We start from the raw sequence: 19,911 nt of genomic DNA on the forward strand, positions 1-19,911 counted from the left end.
AAGGCCTGTCTTGAAAATCTAGGATGTAAGGTCACTACAGGTTTGTGCCCTGATGTCTTACTTCATGGAGGTAGCAGTCTAGGACATAATCACAGCTAACTACAGATTAAGGCCCGTTGCAACCTGTGCAGAATCTGTTATAAGCCAAGGGCGGGAGGTAACCTTCCAGCTGGCTTGGCCAAGGGAGTTTCACAAAAGAGGTGGCATTTGAACAGGTAGGTTTGACAGGTGGAGGTGTAGACAAAGACATTCCTAGCAGAGGGGACGGTCTGCTTTGTCCTAGCCCAGTGAAGAAGAGTGAGACCCTAGTCACAGAGATTCCAAGGCAGGCAGAATGATGTCACAGAAAGAAAAAGAATCATGGCGCCAGAAGATCTGGAATTTAATGCCGCATCTGCCCCAGTGTGACCTCAGGCAAGCCACTTAACCTTTCTGAGCCTCAGTATCCTCATCAGTGAAATGAGGACAATAAGATGGATTTTACAGCGTTTTTACGAAGATCAAGAGGTGGTGATTGTGAAAGCCCTCTGCCAGTTGTTGATTATTTCCAGGACTGGGAATTAGCAGATTAGGCAGGATTCTTCCAGTCGCAAGTGACGGAAAGCCCACCCAAGGGAATGCTCTCATTGGTGGCTAATGTATCTGAAAAGTTCTGGGATAGTTCTTCAGCTTCAGGCACAGTGGGATTCAGGGGCTCGGTGTCACCAGGACCCAGCGTCTGTCTACATCTTGTGGCATTTCATTCTCATAAGCCACCTTCTCAGGCAGACTCTCCTCTCGTGGCAGCGAGATGGCTGCTACAACCACCGCTCCAGACTTCTGTCTTTCCAGTTTCAGTCCACTGGGAAAGAGAGAATACCCCTTCCCAGTCCCTCAAGTTGGAGCCTTGGGATTAGTTCTTTCTGAACCAGATTGGCTTTGCTTGAATCATCATCGGGTCAGGGACGCTCTGACTGTCTGAGAGTCAAGAAAAGGTGTTTCCCTAAAGTAAAATCAGGCTGCGGTTGGTGGCAAGAGGGAACCAGATGCTTGGCAGCAAAAGCACCAGACATCTGCTGCAGGCGATTCGGGCTCTGGTGCTGACTCAGGTGTGCCTCACTGTGTGACCTTCAGCCAGCCTTGGGCTCCCTGGGCCCCACTTTCCTCATCCCAAAAATGTAGGATGAGCTGGATGGTCTCTGAGGGTCTTTCCAGTTCCAGCTCTAGGAGTCTACACTTGAATGAACACTGGCCATGCTCTCTCATCCCCAAAGTCTCGTTTCCTGGCTGAATATGCCTGCCTTCTAGAGCAGGCTCAGAGAAGGTATGTGAGTTGCCCAGCGTCACACATCTAAGGGCAGAACCAGGATTTGGATCCTGCTCTGACTCTAAAGCCAGTGCTCTTAATCATTTAGCTACTCATCCGTTGCGTTCGGCATTTGTTCATTCATTTATTCAACGACTGTTCATCGAGCATTTACTCTGTGCCTAAACAGACTGACACGGGCTCTGCTCCCAGGAAGCTTCAGTCTAATGGAGGCGGGCAGCTAGATAAACGTTAGTGAAGAGGTCAAGCTGGGTGGGGCTGAGGCTGGGCTGTTCTGAGGTCCCTTCCAGTCCCAGTCTGTGCTTTTAGACTCCAGAGCTAGGAGTACAACCTGTCCAGGTCTCCTCCCAGCATAGACCAGACTCCATGATGCAACTGACCAATTGGCCATGGTCTTTTCCCAGGTTTGGTCGCAGGCGTGTGATCGTCAAGAAGGGTCAGAGGGGCAACAGCTTTTATTTCGTCTACCTGGGGACGGTCGCAGTGACCAAGGACGAGGATGGTAGCAGTGCCTTCCTGGACCCCCACCCGACGTTGCTGCACAAGGGCAGCTGTTTTGGGGTGAGCACCAGAGAAGGGTCCACCTTCCGAGGGTGGGGTTAAGGGTGTGACAAGACTCCTGCTCGAACCTCTCGGCCAGGCCCAGTCCTGCCTTACACTCTATGCAAGTCACTGCCCTGTTTTGGGGCCCAGCCCCCTTACCCGTCTAATGCCCACTCAGTTGGACCAGGTGACATCAAAGGCCAACCACTTTGTCTGTGATGTTTAAGGAGTATGTTCCTCATATAGCCCCTGAGAAATACAGTAACTCCTCAGTGAGCCCTCTCCAGCTTCCTCTCTCTGGCCTGGTCAAGCCTGTTGCCTCTTTCCCACAGGCAGCACATTAAGAGGAAGGGAGTGGGCTGACAAAGAGAGGAATGAACAGGCACACAGGGCAGGCAGGGAGCCTGTAGTCTGAGGAGGAGAGATTTGCAGGGGGCGATGGAAGCAGCAACGAGGTGTGCACGGCTACGAGCAGAAAGCCAGGGGTGGCCTCTCACTTGCCTTTACCCCGTCCACCCAACAGGAGCTGAATCTTCTGACTTCTTCAGTAAGGTCGGCCACCGTGGTCTGTATGGAAGAAACAGAGTTCTTGGTTGTTGACAGAGAGGATTTCCTTGAGTATAAACTGGACCAGGAAGTTCAAAAGGATGCTCAGCATCGGTTTGAATTTTTTAGGTAACTCCGTATCAGCCAGCATCTCCCTGTGAGCTTATTAGGTGCCTGACTTTGTCCCAGGCCTGGTGGGAAATTCTAGGTCCTGTTCTCTCTGCCTGAAATGTTCTTCTGTACCCACCTCCCACCCAACTTCTCTGTCTAGCAAACTCCTACTATACCTTAGCTCTCAGCTCAAATATCCTTCCTTGTGGGATAGTAATACTAAGAATAGCTAACATGTACTGAGCACTTTGCTGGGCCAGGCAGGGTGCCAAGACTTTTGTACCACCTGCCTTATCTAACCTCACATTAGTTTTGTGAGGATGTTTCTCTTATTCTCCCCAGTTTATAGGTGAGGGAACCAGGGCTTGAGATGACAAAGCCAGGATAGGGATGTGCCCGGAATGTCTGATGCAGGAGGCCCTGGGCTTCACTGCCCCACCTCACTATGCAAGCCCACCTACCCTTACCCCAGGATACAGAGGGTGCCCCCTCAATTCTTCTCTCACACCCTGGGTTTCCTTGAAACCACATCAAAACTGTAATTCTTGGTTACATAATACTTTCTCTACAGTTTATTTGCCCCATCAGACAGAAAAGCAGTACAGTGTCATGGCCAGATCTGCCTTTTTCACCATTGCAATTCCCCTGTTGTCACAGTGTCAGGGACTTGCAGGTACTCAGCAAATAAACAATGAATAAATGGATAACAGGATATAAAGAATTGCAACCACATGGGGGTCAGAAAGTAAGCACCTTAACTATGGGGGCCATATGTAACAAACCAAAAACCAGAGCTCATGGATAGCACGAGGGTTTTTGTCTGAGCACTTACATGAAAGGCCACATAAGGATATATGGACTAAAGCTCATTTAATTATCTTTAGTTACTCGCCTTTAGGAAAAGAGTGAAAATCAAAAGAAGCATCTGCACTGGCTCTTAAAATAAAGGTTGTAGGATTGCAGGGCTACAGAGAAGCGTGATGGGGAGAAGGACCTGGTCCATGTGGACTAGAGCTGAGAGAGAGAGCTTCATGTGGGGGCTGGATCCTGAAAAGGGAGGAATTTAGTCCTGAAGGGAGACGCAGCTCGTTTTTTCATACTGTGGAAAAATAGAGCTGGGTTCAAATCTCAGCTCTTGAGCTTATCAGCCCTGTGACCCTAGAAAGGTCGCTTCGCTTTTCTGAGCTTTGGCCTCCTGCTCTGTAAAGTGGGGTTAATGGCTCCTGTCTCCCAAGGTCATCATAAGGCCGAATGAGATGATCATGGGAAGTGTGTGGCCCAGCACTTGCGGTATAGTAGGTAATCCTTCTTGGTGGCCTGGCTTTTATTCCTGTGACTCCAGACCCTTCTCCTCCTCTGCACATGGCACTGACCCTGTTTCCCTACTGAGGCCTGAGTCACCCAAGTCCTGAGCTTATAATCTGCTGGAGCTGAGAAAATCTGAGATGATTGGTATCAGCCCCGTAGGGCTGCACCCATGTACATGGTGGTGTGTGAGGTCAGGGGAAGGAGTGGTCACTGTGCAGTGGCCCTTCAACCACAGGAGACAGCCAGGAGAAAAGAGGAGAGTTCAGACTTCCTCCATTCCCCAGGCCCAGGGCTGAGTGTTTGAAGCCAATAAGCCGGAGGGAGATGGGTTGGAATGTGCTGCCCAGACCAAAGGTAGGGCCAGGACTGCTGGGCTGGGGGACAGAATAGCTGGGGAGCTGAAGTGAGGAACCCTCAGGATGTTCCTTGGGATGGGGAATAGTTTAGTGGGCCACAAGGTTGGGAGGGATGGAGTCAGGAAGAAGCTCCCCAAGGGAGGAGCAGAACTAAGAGACGCACAGCAGTTGATTACCCCAGGTGTATTCGAGGGGCAACAGAGGGGAGGGGCCGGAGGGGAGGCCTTGAGTAGAGGGCAGAGGGAGCAAAGGCGATCATGTGCTGGGAGACTGGCTGCAGGCTGGATGATTGCAGGGTGTGCGAAATCTTCCACCTCAGGCATTTGCAAGAGCGGGAGAACATCTTCTCTTTCTGGAAATTGCTAAGAGCTGGACAACTTCTGTGATGGAGGGTGATGAATTCTAATGGGCTTTTCCCCTCAGGAAGATGGATCTGTTTCACTCGTGGTCCGATGAGAAGCTCTGGAAGCTTGTAGCCTTGGGGAAGTTGGAGAAGTTCTCCTATGGGCAGCTGATCTCAGAAGACTTTGTGGAATCGTCCTCCATCATGTTTGTTTGCAAGGTAAGAGGTCTGGGTGGGGGCGTGGTGAAGCTGGGAAGAGTGTGCCTAATACAGTGTCTGTGACCAGTCAGACGGGGGCTCAGCCCCATTCTGCAACACGTGCAATTCACTTCCTCTTCTGAGCTTCCAAGTCCTAGCTAGCAAAGGCCTGCCTCCCTCAGAGACTTGCTGTGAACTTTAAGATACATAGCTGTTATTAGAAGAGGGCCAAGGGGTACCCCCTCCCTAAGCTCGTATACATGTTTATTTACATACAGATACATATTTAAATTGTGCGTTTGGCTCTCAAATCTTAATGATGCCAATTCACTTTTTAAAATCACAGTCTTTGAATTGTAAAAGTGATATGACCACATTGTAAAACTTTCTGGAAGTAGGGAACTCATTAAAAATGTGAATTCTTGGACCCACCTAAGAGCTCCTTAATCCAAACCCCTGGGAGGAGGGGATTCAGTCATCTGTGTTTTAACAAGCCTTCCAGGTGATTCTGATGCTCACTAAAGTTGGAGAACCCCTGCTTTAAGAGAAGAGTTTTCATGTTTTGGTAAGCATGAAGAACTCCTAGGGTGCTTCTTAAAAAGCCAGATTCCTGGGGCCGGCTGGTGGCGCAGTGATTTAAGTTTGCGCATTCTGCTTCCATAGCCAGGGATGCACCAGTTTGGATCCTGGGTGCAGACCTACAGACCGCTTGTCAAGCCAGGCAGTGGTAGGCGTCCCACATATAAAGTAGAGGAAGGTGGACAAGGATGTTAGCTCAGGGCCAGTCTTCCTCAGCAAAAAGAAGAGGATTGGTGGCAGATGTTAGCTCAAGGCTAATCTTCCTCAAAAGAAAAAAAAAAAAGACAGATTCCTGCCTCACCCCGGAGATTCTGATTCACTAACTCTGGAAATCTGTATTTGAATAAGCGTCACAGGTGATTCTAATGCAGGGGTCCTTGGACTTCATTCTGAGAAAAATAATATAGATGTCACAAAATGATAACGGGTAGAGGGCCTTCTTCCCAGCAGATGAGTTTGGTTTGTCCCTTACAGTGTTTTATTAAAAGGTGATTTAATGGTTAGTGTGAAGATTATACATAAAAATTCTGATTTCTGACTTGTTTTGACTATTCAGAAGATCAGGCAACACCAGGCTGTATGCTGGCGCGCTCCCTCTGGCTGGGGTTGAAGAGCACCTGCCCTCCTGTAAAGGACTGCTGGACCGCTCTTTTTCTCGTTTTTATTTCCTGTCTGGCCATCTCCTTGAATCTGCTAAGGAGACCAGGCCATCCTGACTCCTGTCGTTCACTCACATTGCCACTAGAGGGCGAAACGAGCGGCGGGCCGCTAGGCGTCCTTGGGACCAGAGAAAGTTGGATAACATGATGTCTTGCTGGCCTCAAAAACATAATTAACGCCCCTAATCAACTCATTTTGAAGAGGTTATCATTTGGGGACACAAAGTGAAGTTGTTTTCTCTACAGATACAGATTAAAGACCCACGAGAGATTTTCCAGGAGGAAACTGTTCATGTGTGTTTCTTTAGCAGCTCCTGGTTGATAAATGTTTGCTGAGTGAATGTTGAATAAGGCTCCAAGCCCAATGCCTGGCATATAATGAGGGTTTATTAAATATTTGATCCCTTCTTTTCTTTCGTCTTCAACAGTAATCTGCCTTGAACCTTAACCCTTATAATGTGTCTCTTAGAGTTCCTACCAAAAAAGGGTAAGATTTTATAAAGATAGGAAATAAATAAGAAAAATGACATATCTTTCTTGCCTATCAGATTAGGAATGATTAAAAGGATTGTGAAAACCCAGTTGTCACTATAATACAAAGGTGTATCACAACAGGCTCTGCGATGTGCTGTTGGAGAGAGTGTGAACTGATCTAACATGACTGGAGGGCAGTTTGGCAACGTGTCTCAAAATTTGAAATAGAAACCCTTTAGGAATTAATCCCAAGGAGATAATCAAAGATGGGTATTATATTAGGATAAACTAGATTATACTGCAATTATAAACAATCCTCAAATATCAGTGGATTAACTAGCAAAGATTTATTCCTTCATCCCACTACTTTATCATCACAGGTCAGCAGAGGGCCCGGCTCCTTATGGGCACTCAGGGACCCAGGCTGCTGGAGGCTCTCTCTTGACCCATCCTCCCATGATCAGTAGGACAGGGGAAGGGAATGTTGAGAATCAAGCACAGGCTTTTAAAGTTTCCACCCAGAGTATCACAAGTCAGTTTCTAAGGAAGTTGGCCAAAGCAAGTAAGAAGGCCATGCCTGATTCAAAGGGTAGAAAAGTACAGTCCTGTCATGTGCCTGGGAGGAGAACATGAGTGTTTGTGAACTGCCCTAATAACCACTATAGGCATAAAGATGTATGTACAGTTAAAGTTACTGTCAACTTCAGGTCACAGAAACCCAACTGCAGTGGCTTAATGAATAGTAATTTATTTTTCTCATGCAGTAGAGAGTCTAGAATTAAGCAATCCAGCGGTGGGGCCGGCCCGGTGGCTCAGCGGTTAAGTGCGCATGTTCCGCTTTTCAGCGGCCCAGGGTTCGCCAGTTCAGATCCCGGGTACAGACATGGCACCGCTTGGCATGCCGTGCTGTGGTAGGCGTCCCACATGTAAAGTAGAGGAAGATGGGCATGCATGTCAGCTCAGGGCCAGTCTTCCTCAGCAAAAAGGGGAGGACTGGCAGTAGTTAGCTCAGGGCTAAACTTCCTCAAAAAAAAAAAAAAAAAAAAAAATCCAGGGCTAGAACAGCTGTTCTAGGAAGTCATCAAGAACCCAGGCCCTGTCTAGCTTTTCCCCTCATCATCCATAGCTTATGGCTTTCATCCTTATGGGCACAATATGGCTAGTCTATATCCAGCCATCACATCTGAGTATCAGGCAGTGGGAAGGAGGAAGGATAACCACAACATATATATGCAATAAATAGCCATATGTATGCAATAAAGAACTAAACTTTACAGCTTGATGAATTTTTACGTCAGTATACACCTGTGTAAGCATCACCTAAATCAAGGTAGAGAATTTTTCTAGCACCTCAGAAGGCTCCCTTATGACCTTTCCCAGAAAAATCCACCTACAAATGTAACCGCTCTTCTGACTTCTGTCACCAAGATTACTTTTGCCTTTTCTTGAGCTTCATATAAATGGAATCATATAATACATACTCTTTGTGTCTGACTTCTTTTGCTCAACTGAATATTTATTTTAAATTTTATGTAAATTATGGCATACATAAAATAAGACGCAATCATGAAAACCCATAGTGTAGAACCATATTGCTTTGTATGAAACAATGTCCTTGATATATTATTGAGTTTTTAAAATGGTTGCTAGAATCTGTTTTACTTAAATGGACTCATTTATGAAAAACTGTATATATACATCTTATATGAGTAAAGAGAAAAGTTTGAAATAATATTCACCAAAATGTTACTACTTGTTATTTCTGGGTGTTAGGATTTACATAGTTTTAACTTTCTCTATGTTCTTCTGTTTGGTTTGAATATTTTTTAAACTTTTAATTTTGGAATGATTTTAAACTTACAGAAAAGTTGTAAGAACAATACAAATAACTCCTGTATAATCTTAACCCAGATTCACCGATTGTTGGCATTTTGCCACATTTGCTTTAATCTATATGCTGTGTATGTGTGTATATGTATTCTTTCCTGCCTCATCATTTGAGAATTAAATAGCATTTATCATACTTACTTACCCCTATATACTTAAGTGATTATTTTCTAAAATCAGAAATTAATGACAAAGTAATTATCAAAACCAGGGAATTTAACATGGATATAAAATATAATCTCTAGTCCGTAATCAATTTCATCACTTGTCCCAACAACATCCTCTATGGTGATGTTTTTTCCAGTGCCAACATTGTATTTTGTTCTTGTGCCTCTTTAGTTATTTGAATTTTTTATGATGAGTAGATAACTTTTTCATTAAAAAAAAAAAAAAGGCCTGAAACCACTTGCATTAAGCAAGTGAAACAAAATGGGGTAGGATGCAACACAGAGAGCTTGTCTTCAAAGCCTGGCCTGCCTGGAGCCTCGGGGGTTAACACTGTTGTTTGTGTCCCTGGATGTGTCCAGGGCAGCTGTGAGGTCTTGCGGCTGATAGACCTTGGGACCTCGCCTTTCTACAGCAAGTGGATCTGGCAGCATCTGGAGCTGATCAACGACAGACCTCTGCAGACCCACCTCGACAGTAAGTGGATGTCCGCGGCTGGCAGCCGGCAGCACAGCAGGGGGCGCCTGGTCCCATCCTCTTTCCAGTTCCCAGCCCATAGAATCTTAGAAATCCAGAGCTAGAAAGGCCCGGCAGGATGTCTGGTTTGATCCCTTTTTCTACCAGCTGTGGAAACCTAGTCCACACAGCCCTGCCAGCTCTTGGGGAGGGGTGGAAAAAAGAGTTTGGAGCTAGACAGAGCTGGTTTTGAATCCCACTGATTAGCTAGGGGACTTTGGTGAGTACTTAAAGCCTTTGTGTATCTTTGTATCGTGGTCAAGAGCATAGGCCTGGGAGCCAGACTGTGTTTGAATCCAGGGTCCTTCTCTTACTAGCTGTGTGATACTGAGCAAGTGATTCTCTGTGTGGCTGTGCATCAGCGCCCTCAGAGTCGTAAAGTGTGAATCACGGTCCCTACCTCGTAGGCTTGTTATGAAATTAAGCAAGTGACTCTACAAAGCTCTGAGAACACCACTTAGGTGCATTGATAGATAGGTGTTCATTGTCATTATCACACATGTTACTAGGACGGCTGAATGAGATCACGTATGCAATGGGCCTGGTAGGTGGTCAGTAAATGTTAGTTCTCTTCTCATGTCAATTCTTTTTTCTCTCTTTTCCACTGCCAATCCACCAGTGAAAAAGCTGCATCTCACAAATTTTTTGCCCAATGTTTTTATTGTGAAAAAATACACATAGCATAAAATTTACTCTAACCGTTTTTAAGCATACAGTTCAGTGGTATTAAATATATTCATAATGTTGCTCAACCATCCCACTGTCCATTTCCATAACTCTTTTCATCTTGTAAAACTGAAACTCTATGTCCATGGAACAATCATTCCCCGTTTCCCCTCCCCACAGCCCCTGGCAACCACCATTCTACTGTCTGTCCCTATGAATTTGGCTACTCTAAGTACATCATATAAATGGAATCATACAGTATTTGTCTTTTTGTGTCTAGCTTATTTCACTTAGCATAATGTCCTCAAGGTTCATCCATCTTGTAGCATATGTCAGAATTTTCTTCCTTTTTAAGGTTGATAATATTTTCTTGTTTGTATGTACTGTATTTTGTTTATCGATTTATCCATTGATGGACACTTGAGTTACTTCCACATTTTAGCTATAGTGAGTAATGCTCCTATGAACATGGGTGTAAAGGTATCTCTTTGAGACCCTGTTTTCTTTTGAATATATACACATAAGTGGAATTCCTGGATCATATGGTAATTCTATTTTTAATTTTTTTTTTAAAGATTTTATTTTTTCCTTTTTCTCCCCAAAGCCCCCCGGTACATAGTTGTATATTCTTTGTTGTGGGTCCTTCTAGTTGTGGCATGTGGGACGCTGCCTCAGCGTGGCTTGATGAGCAGTGCCATGTCCGCGTCCAGGATTCGAACCAACGAAACACTGGGCCGCCTGCAGCGGAGCGCGCGAACTTAACCACTCGGCCACGGGGCCAGCCCCTCTATTTTTAATTTTTTAAGGAATTGCCATACTGTTTGCCACAGCTGCTATATCATTTTATATTCCCACCAGTAGTGCACAGGGCTTCCAATTCCTCCAGATCCTCAGCAACATTTGTTCTTTTCTTTTCTTTTTTTTTTTTTGAGGAAGATTAGCCCTCAGCTAACGTCTGCCACCAATCCTCCTCTTTTTGTTGAGGAAGACTGGCCCTGAGCTAACATCCATGCCCATCTTCCTCTATTTTATATGTGGGACGCCTACCACAGTATGGCTTGCCAATTGGTGTCATATGCACACCCGGGATCTGAACCGGCGAACCCTGGGCCACCAAAGTGAAACGTGCGCATTTGACTGCTGCGCCACGAGGCCGGCCCCTGTTGTTTTTTTTTTTAAATGGTATCCACTCTAATAAGTATGAGGTAGTATCTTATTGTAGTTTTGATTTGCATTTGCCTAATGATTAGTGATGTTAAACATCTTTTTATGTGCTTATTGGCCATTTGTATATCTTTGGAGAAAAGTCTATGCAAGTCCTTTGCCCATTTTTAAATCCAGTTGTTTGGTCTTTTGTTAAGTTTTGGGAATTTTCTATGTATTCTGGTTGTTAATCCCTTATCAGATTTATGATCTGCAAATATTTTATCCCCTTCTTTGCATTGCCTTTTTACCCTGTTGGTATTGTCTTTTGATGCACAAATCTTTAAAATTTTCGTGAAGTCCAATTTGTGTATGTTTTCTTTTGTTGCCTGTGCCTTTGATATATATTCAGGAGATCATTGCCGAATCCAGTGCTGTGAAGCTTTTGCCCTGTGTTTTCTTAGAAGAGTTTTATAGTTCTGGGTTTACCTTTAGGTCTTCAATCCATTTTGAGTTAATTTTTATATAGGGTGTTAGGTAAGGGTCCAAATTCATTCTTTTGCGTGTGGATGTCCAGTTTTCCCAGCACTATTTGTTGAAAACACTGTCCTTTCCCTATTGAATGGTCTTGGCACCCTTGTGAAAAATCGTTTCCACCGAAGCGGAACATGCGCACTTAACTGCTGCACCGCCGGGCCAGCCCCGGGAACATACTGGATAAATTCTTAGAATTACCGGATCAATTACTTGATCCAGTGCATACTGGCTATGCACATTTAAAATATTGATAGATACTGCCAAAAAAGCCTTTCAAAAACTTTTCTCAGGGCTTTTTATATGTGCTCTGTTCATCCGGGCCTACTCCTTGTAGAGTCTGGATTTATTTCTATTAATATTAATTTTAACAATTGATTCTAACACTAGAGATCTATTTTTAAAATCAACATTATTGATGTTTAATTTTTATACGATAAAATGCATGCATTTTAAATGTGTAGTTCAATGAATTTTGACAAACTTACATCTTTCTAACCACCACAGTCAAGTTATAGAACACTTTCATCACCCCAAAAAGTTCCCTGTGCCTCTTTGTAGTCATTCCTTACCCTTCATCCCTGGCCCTAGGCAACAACCCATCTTCTTTCTATCACTATAGGTTAGATTTGTCTTTCCTAGGGTTTCATATAAATGGAATCACACAGTGCGTACTCTTGTGTCTGGATCTTTTCACTCAGCATAGTGTTTTTGAGTAGTTGGTTTACTCCCTTTTATTTCTAGTAGCATTCTCTTGGAGACCTTGTTCGTAACTCCATAGAGGGCCTATTACATGCCGGACGCTGTGCTGGGCGCCGAACGTACTTTCTCTGTAATTCTTTTGATAGTCCTACACAGACTCCAAGAGATTATGTGACTTGTCCAAGGTTCTAGGGCTGATCATCTATTTGTCTTTTATTGCTTCCCCTGACCCCAATCCCAGTTTGAAGGCCCAGGTAAGTGTGCTCTGTCAATGGAGAGACATGAGCTTTGAATCGGATGGACCTGAGTTCAGATCCAAGCTCCAGCCCTTTCCTGGGCGACTCAGACTCTCTGCTGCTCTTTTTCTCTCTCAAATGAGGCCAGTGACACACGTCTGGGTGTAATGGACATAAAGACTCTAGCTCTGGGCCTGGCACAGGGGACAATGCATGGAAGCCAGTGTTTTTCTTTTCTGTTTTTCTTAATTCCTCCATGCACCAGACAAGCCAGGCAGGTGACTATGCTATACCTCCAACCACCGTCACCACAGTCCTCGTGTATGCAAAGACCCAGTCATGTGTTTTCCTGTGCTTTCTCTAACAGAACCTTCTCCTGTGGAGAGATTTAAGGAGTTCCAGATCAAATCATATCCTGTACAGGACTTTAGCTCTCTGAAGCTTCTGCATCTCCAGAAAGCCTGGGAGCAACAGGGGACGAGTTGCAATAACAAGACTAAAACCTCAGGAAATAGTCTCCCAAAGACCTTGGGCCCCAAGATCAAGTAAGCTTAGCTCTTGCCAGATAGAAAGGTCCAGATTCTGGTTGAAAACGGGGATGTAACTTACAGGGCAAAAATGTCAGGGATGCCAGGGAGGGGCCGGAGGTAGCAGGCATGGCTCAGCCCCAAAGGTTGAGGGGGGGTGTGTGTCTGGAAGGCAGCCTGGAGAGGTCCTAGGTCTGATATCCAGGAGCTGCCCTCTCTGCCTCGCACTCACAGGGCCACTGGAGGTGGTCGGCTACTTGCTTTCTCAGGGAACCTATTTGAGAAAGAAGAGGCAGGACAGATCTTCTGACTCTCATAGTCTGTCTGTGTGTCACTGGCCCTTTTTGACTCTGAACCTCTTCGGAAAATGCTACCCATTTAAGGGAGGCAGGAGATAAGAGCCTAGGTTTTGGAGTCAGTTCAACCCAGGTTCAAATCCTGCTTGACCACTTATTTTAGCTCTGTGTCCCTGAGCAAGGGACTTGACCTCTCTCAAACTTCCTTTCCTTGTCTGTAGATAATAGTATCTAAGTTTTGGGGTTGTTGCAAGCCAGTAATTAAGTGAGATCATGATAATTATAGCTCACACTTATGGAATACTCTGTGCCTCGTACTGGATTATCCAATGTAATCCTCTCAATAGCCCTACGAGGTAAGTACTGCTATTATCACTCCCGTTTTTCAGGTGAGAAAACCAAGGTACAGAGAGAAATTAAGTTACTTGTTTGAGGTCACACAGGCGGGAAGTGGCAGAGTCAGGATTGAAACCTGAGCAGCTTGTTAGCGCCCAGTCTTGTTATCTGCTACGACTGTCGCCTGTCACAATGAGAACAAGCTGGATGCATGAGGGCTGCGCTTTTGGTTTTCCCAGAGAGGAAACTGGGCACCAGCCTAGAGGCAGCTCAATGCTGCACCCAGAGCAGCATAACACTTCCCTCCCCCAATTTAAGATGAAATAAAAATAGCACAGTGATACTAATAATGGCATCAGTGTTGCAATCTCCGTATTGCCCTAAGTGCCACTTCACTTGAGTCCTTTGTTAACATTTCCAGCTGCTTGCCTCCATCATGAGCATCCCATGACTTCTGAGTTGTTTCTTCCTCTGATGGATAGTCTTTCCAAGGGATCCAGTGCTTGAAATCCCAATCCCAGTTCTCCTGAAGGTAGAGATGGAACAGACACAATTTCTCTGCTGTGAATCAGTAACAGAGAAGGGACAGGTTGGACTCAGAAGTGAAAAATAAAAGACATGTGGCATGTGCACTCATGTACTTGGCTGGGGGTGGGAATGGAAGCCTGCCTGGTTTATGTGTTGGGTGAGTCCAGCTATATTCTCACCTGATAGATAACCTTTTCCCTGCCTGTAATCCAGACAGCATAGCCTGTCTCTTCCTTCTACCTAGCCCGAGACCAAAGAAAGAACAATAGGATTGCCTGTGTAAAAGTAACTCCAGCATGAACAAAGTACAGTCCACAGGCCGCCCAGGGAAACCTGTCTTTGTAAGCAAACAAACAAAGCCATCTCTTCTCTGCTCTCCTGTCAAGAAGAAGAGCCACAACTCCGCTCTATCCCCAGGGGCACAGAGCTTACTCTTTGTCAAAGCAGTCTGTTCCATTTTCGGACGGCTCTGACTTAGAAATTCCTTCCTCATGTTGTCAGCCAGCCTGGACTTCTCACCCAGCGGGCCTGGCTCAGCACATAACAGCCTCAGGTGTTTAAAGGGGTCCTAGCTCCTTCTCTTCTGTCTCCTCCCTATTAAACTTCTGCACGTCCTGAAACAGTCTCTCCCAGGGTTTGATTTTGCATTTTCTCACCTTCTGGGAGAAGGGAGGGGAGACTTCAATATGCAGTAGAGTGGGGGCTGGTTATCCAGGGCCTCACGGACTGGCTAGGTGACAAATGAGTTCTCTTTAACAAGTTGTCAAATTTCAGATCCAGGTGGCCTCATCCGATTGAATGTTCCATGTTCAATACCAAGTATGGTGATCTCCCCAGTGAGGCTGCAGTGGGGGCCTACATGAAGATTCACACAGTGGAGCAAGGGGAAATCGTGGTAAGTGTGCGGGGAACCTTGTCCACCGTACAGTGGATAAGTCACATGGTGGGCTCGGGAGTGTTAAGTAATGAGAGTAAGGGTTTAAAAATATCCTGCTCTGTAGTTGGTGATCTTAAGGAATATTGATGTTTTTTAAAGATATAATAATGGTCTTGTGGTTATTTAAGAGTTCTTATATGTAGGAGATACATGTCAAAATATTTATAGATAAAAGGATATGACATCTGGGACTTGCTTTAAAATAATTCAGGAACAAGGCAAGAATGTCTCCTCTTGCCACTCCTGTTCAGCATTGTACTGCAAGTCCTAGCTAGTGCGTTAAGACAAGAAAAGGAAATAAAACGTATACAGATTGAGAAGGAAGAAATTAAACTTTCTTTACAGATGACATGATTGTCAATGTAGACAATTCCAAAAAAGAAAAAGGAAAACTTCTGAAGCTAATAAATGATTACAGCAAGTTAGAGGGTATAAGGCAATGAACAATTGGAATTTGAAATTAAAAACACAGTGCCATTTACAATGGCACCGAAAAATGAAATACTCAGGTATAAATCTAACAAAGTATGTTCAGGATCTATATGCAAAAAATTATGTAACATAATGAAAGAATTCAAAGAAGATTTAAATAAATGGAGAAATATTCTATGTTCACGAATTAGAAGACTCAATATTATTAACATATCAGTTCTTCCCAACTTGGTGTATAGGTTCTGTGCAATCCCAGTCAAAATCCTGGCAAATTATTTTGTGTTTATTGACAAACTGATGCTAAAATTTTTATGGAAAGGTGAATGTAAACAAACTGTTAAATCCATACAATGAAATATTATTCAGCAATAAAAAGAAATGAGTTAGCAAGCCATGAAAAGACATGGAGGAACCTTAAGTGAATATTTGTAAGTGAAAGAAGTCAATATGAAAAGGTTAAGTATTATATGATTCCAATTGTATGACATTCTGGAAAAGGCAAAAATATGGAGGTAGTAAAATGATCAGTGATTACCAGAGGTTTGAAGTTTAGGGGGAGGGATAAATAGCTAAAGCGTAGAGGGTTTTTAGGGCACAAAAATTATTTTGTATAATACTGTAATGGTGGATGCAAAACATTAAGTGTTTGTCAAAACCCATGGAACTTGACAGGACAAAGAATGAACCTTAATGTGTGCAATTTGTGAAAATGAAAAAATTATTTAGGAAGTTGGGGATCCCAGGAAGGAATGCAGACTATGACAAGAGGATCTAATTATATTACAAGTGTATGGAACAATCTCAATAAAGAGGTTGGGAGAAAAAGATGCTGGCTGAAGTAACTTTGGAGATGAGTGGAATCTGTAAGACTAAAAGCAAAAGGAACTGCACATGAGCATTGTATTCTAGCTGATAAAATTGTTTCCCATGGGTGTGTGGATTAAATACGATACTGCTATACATGTCTACTGAAATGGATCAATTAAGTAAGTGAATGGCAGATGGTAGGAGCTAGGTTTCTCACCATTGGAGTGGAAGTTTACAGATAAACAAGGGGAGGAGGTTAGAATGACCCATGTGCTAATGGATTAGAGTTGAAGACATCAATGTGAATTCATGTGTATAGCTTAATATAGATACAGATGCTTGCATATAGACATATAGATATGCATATATCTTTTTCTCTGTCAGGTGACAGGGCCTAAAAGAAATGATACTCCAGTAGCAAAGAGCACATGTAGCACCCCGAACTTGGTTTCTAATACAATTCGTCAATAAAAAAAACAATGACTCCTTGGAAATAATTGACTTTAGGTCTGTGGAAATATGCAAGATGATCCTGGAGGAAAGTAAGGAAGTGTTGGGCGAAAAAAACTATATTGACGGGGGCATATCAAAGAGACACAAGAGCCAACTGAAAGAGCTCCCAGTGGCCAAACCTGGGACAATTTGAGCAACAAAATAAAGCAGTCCTGGATTATAACCCAAAGTATAAAATAAACATCCATGAGTGCATACTGATATAAATGAATAAATAATGAATAAGTTAATAAATGGGGGAGAGGAGACAAATCTCCCAAGCAGAAGAATTCCAAATAATTTACGTAGATCCTCTGCCCTAAAGGAGAGGAGGTGTAATTCCCCACCTCTTAGGTGTGGGCTGCACGTAATGACTTCCTTCCAAATTGCACAGTGTGGAAAGGGGGGAAAAGAGTAACTTCACAGTGGAGACACCTGAGAAACACTACCTCAACTAGGTGATCAAGGCCAATGTCGGCAGTAATAAATCATGTTGATAGTGTGTCCCCTTGATATGACATGATGAAAATGGTACTTTGCCTATGGTCTTCCTCCCAGTAACCCATAACCCCAGTCGAATCATGAGAAAAACATCAGACAAAGTCCATAGAGGGGCATCCTACAAAATAACATGACAGTCTCAAAACTGTCAAGGCCATCATAAAGAAGGGAAGTCTGAGAAACCGCTACAGCCAAGAGGCGCCTAAGAAGATACAACAATTAAATGTAATTAGACACTGTGTGAAAAGGACATTGGGTAAAACAAGAAATCTAAATAACTCATTGACTTCAGTCAATAGTAGTAATGTATCAATATTGGTTAATTGTAACAAAGTTATCATACTAATGTAAGATGTTAATAACGGGAAACTGGGCGTGGGGTATATGGGAACTCTGTACAATCTTCTCAATTTTTCTGTAAGTCTAAAGCTGTTCTAAAAAATATAGTCTGTTAAAAAAATAATTATCCAATAGTGGAGGGGGATGTATGGATGAAACAAGTTTGGCCATGAGTTGATCATAGTGGGAACTGGGTGATAGGTGCTGGAGCTAGGTGGCAGGGTGAGCAGGATGGAGAGGGTGTGAGGGCTTTCTGGTGAGCAGCAGTGGGCCTCAGTCTGCCCGGGGAGGAGCTGTCTTCTGAAGTCCTGTGTGTGGTCATCCTCCTTGAGGAAGCTTCTCCTTCGCCGTGCCCTTTCTCCTGTTCCTCAGTTACAGCATCTCCAGGCTCCTCTTCATGTCCCTCCCACCTGTGTTGCGGTGGGCTCTTGATGCTCCTGTCCCCCCAGACTGAGAGTCTTCAGAGGCAGGAGGTCAGCCCAGCACTGTCTAGGAGCTCCAGCCCCTGGCATAGCTCTCCGTCAAGGCTGATTGACTATTTTCAATCTCTTAGGAAACTCTTCCTTTTGTTCAGTAAAACTCTGTCTCCTGCAACTTTTAATGAGTTCCTCCCCTCCCACTCCCCTACCCCACAAGAACAAAACAGAAGACATCAGCTTCCTTGCCGTGTGATGGCCTCTTAGGTATGTAAAGAATGTCGTTTTGTTTTTCATTCAACATTTATGGAGACAGCACAGTGCCAATGCCCCATTAGTTATTTTCTTACTCAGGGAAAACATCCTCGGTTCCTTCAGAGAGTCTTCATGTGACGTGGTTTCCAGACCTTCTCACTGTCAGCTTCACTGCAGTGTGTCAGTGCTTCAGAGTGAGGTGCGCGGAACTGAACACAGGGCGCCTGAGGCCCAGGCACCAGGCCGTGAATGCAGCCTCGCGCATTACAAGGCAGCGGAGCTGGGGTCGCTTGGCATTCTGGGCAGAATGGAGGCACCAGAGGGCAGAAAGGCATTGCCCAGTTTGGCAGATGGTGACAGGAGCAGAGGCTGTGTAAGCTGGAACAAGAACAGGGTCTGTATTGTGGAGGGCCTGCAATGCTGGAAGAGGGACCTTGGACATGATTCTCTAGGAAGTCCTGGAAGGCTTTGGGTCAGGGCTCAGAGCAAGGACCAGGCTGCCTCATTTACCACACAGGGCCCAACGCACAGAAGGCCCCCCATGAATATTCCTTAATATGACCGCTTTGAAGAAAATGCCTGTGGATGTCTCTGTGACGCCTTTGGTAAACCTCTGTTGTCCTTGCTTTCAAGGCCCTGGCTTCATTAGGAGAATGAGTGGTAACAGCTGTGACTGTATTCACCTACCAGAAGGTAGGAGGTCACATTTTCCCCGTCCTTGGGAGCAGGAGTGTGAAGCTGGGTCAGCCCTGGAAACAGCAGAGGTTGGGGCCTGGAGTACCGAGACCTGTGTTCTGAGCCAGGAGGTGTCGGGAAACCAGCTTCTCCAGGGAACAGGCAGCCTGAGGCCTCAGAGATGGTCAAGACTGGACAGGCCAGAGCCATGGCAGGGCAGAAGGAAGATGACAGATGTGGGGGAGTGGGGAGCATTATCCTCATTTTTTTGCTTCTAATTAGCTAGCTGTGTGGCCTTGGGCAAATCACTTTACCTCTCTGAATCTGTGAGAAAATGAGGAAATTCACCTGGGTGAGCTGCCAACTCTGATGTTCTGTGACTCCATTTGTACATTCATTCAGTAGATATTTTCTAAGCATCTACCAGCTCCAAGCGTGGCCCAAAGTGCCAGTGTAGGCAAGTAAACTGACATTATTCCTGCCCTCGTGGGGCTTACGATCTAGTCTGAGGACAGACAATAAACAGATAAATTAGCAAACATATAGAAAGTTGCAAATTGCTGTTAGAAAAGGAATAGAAAGCTGGGTTGGGGGGCAGGCTTCTTAAACAGGGTGGTCAAGGTAGTCTGCTCTGAGGAGGTGATGTTTTAAGCTGAGACCTGAGTGACAAAAAGAACAAGCTATGGACAACCTGGGGGGAAGAGTGTTCCACACAGAGAAACAGGAACTTCAAAGTCTGAGGCCAGAAGGAGCTTGGTGTGTTGAGAGGACTGAAAGGGAGGGCAGCATGGCTGGAACAGAGTGAACAAGGCAGAGGGTGGTGTGAGGCCAGGCTGGAGAGCCAGGCAGGGTGAGATAGCCCAGGCCTTGGGGCCACAATGAGGAGTTTTATTTTAGCCTGGGTGCTTGGGGAAGCTATTTGAAGGGTATAGGCAGAGAAGGGCCCGGACCCCGGCAGGTGTGAGGAGTGGATTGGAGGTGGATGAGAATGCCTGCTGACAGTGCTGTGCTCAGTGAGCCCTGAACAGATGGCTCGGTTCACATCCTGGCTCCACCACTTTCTGTGTTGTTATCTAGGGCAAGTTACACCTCTTTGTG

The 19,911-nt window shown here is 44.8% G+C and overlaps 1 protein-coding gene across 4 annotated transcripts in view; it reads left to right on the forward strand.

Annotated features, from left to right (window-relative positions):
* CNBD2 (cyclic nucleotide binding domain containing 2) overlaps positions 1-19,911 on the forward strand; it is a 61,089-nt gene that overhangs the window by 33,140 nt on the left and 8,038 nt on the right. For all 4 annotated transcript variants that reach the window (XM_070588211.1, XM_070588213.1, XM_070588215.1 and 1 more), the window contains 6 exons: positions 1,711-1,867; positions 2,373-2,524; positions 4,594-4,732; positions 8,838-8,952; positions 12,640-12,817; positions 14,734-14,854. In XM_070588211.1, the coding sequence (XP_070444312.1) occupies positions 1,711-1,867; positions 2,373-2,524; positions 4,594-4,732; positions 8,838-8,952; positions 12,640-12,817; positions 14,734-14,854 (862 nt within the window). The remainder of the gene's footprint in view (positions 1-1,710; positions 1,868-2,372; positions 2,525-4,593; positions 4,733-8,837; positions 8,953-12,639; positions 12,818-14,733; positions 14,855-19,911) is intronic.

Source organism: Equus przewalskii, chromosome 21, assembly GCF_037783145.1.
Source record: "Equus przewalskii isolate Varuska chromosome 21, EquPr2, whole genome shotgun sequence".
NCBI lineage: Eukaryota > Metazoa > Chordata > Mammalia > Perissodactyla > Equidae > Equus > Equus przewalskii.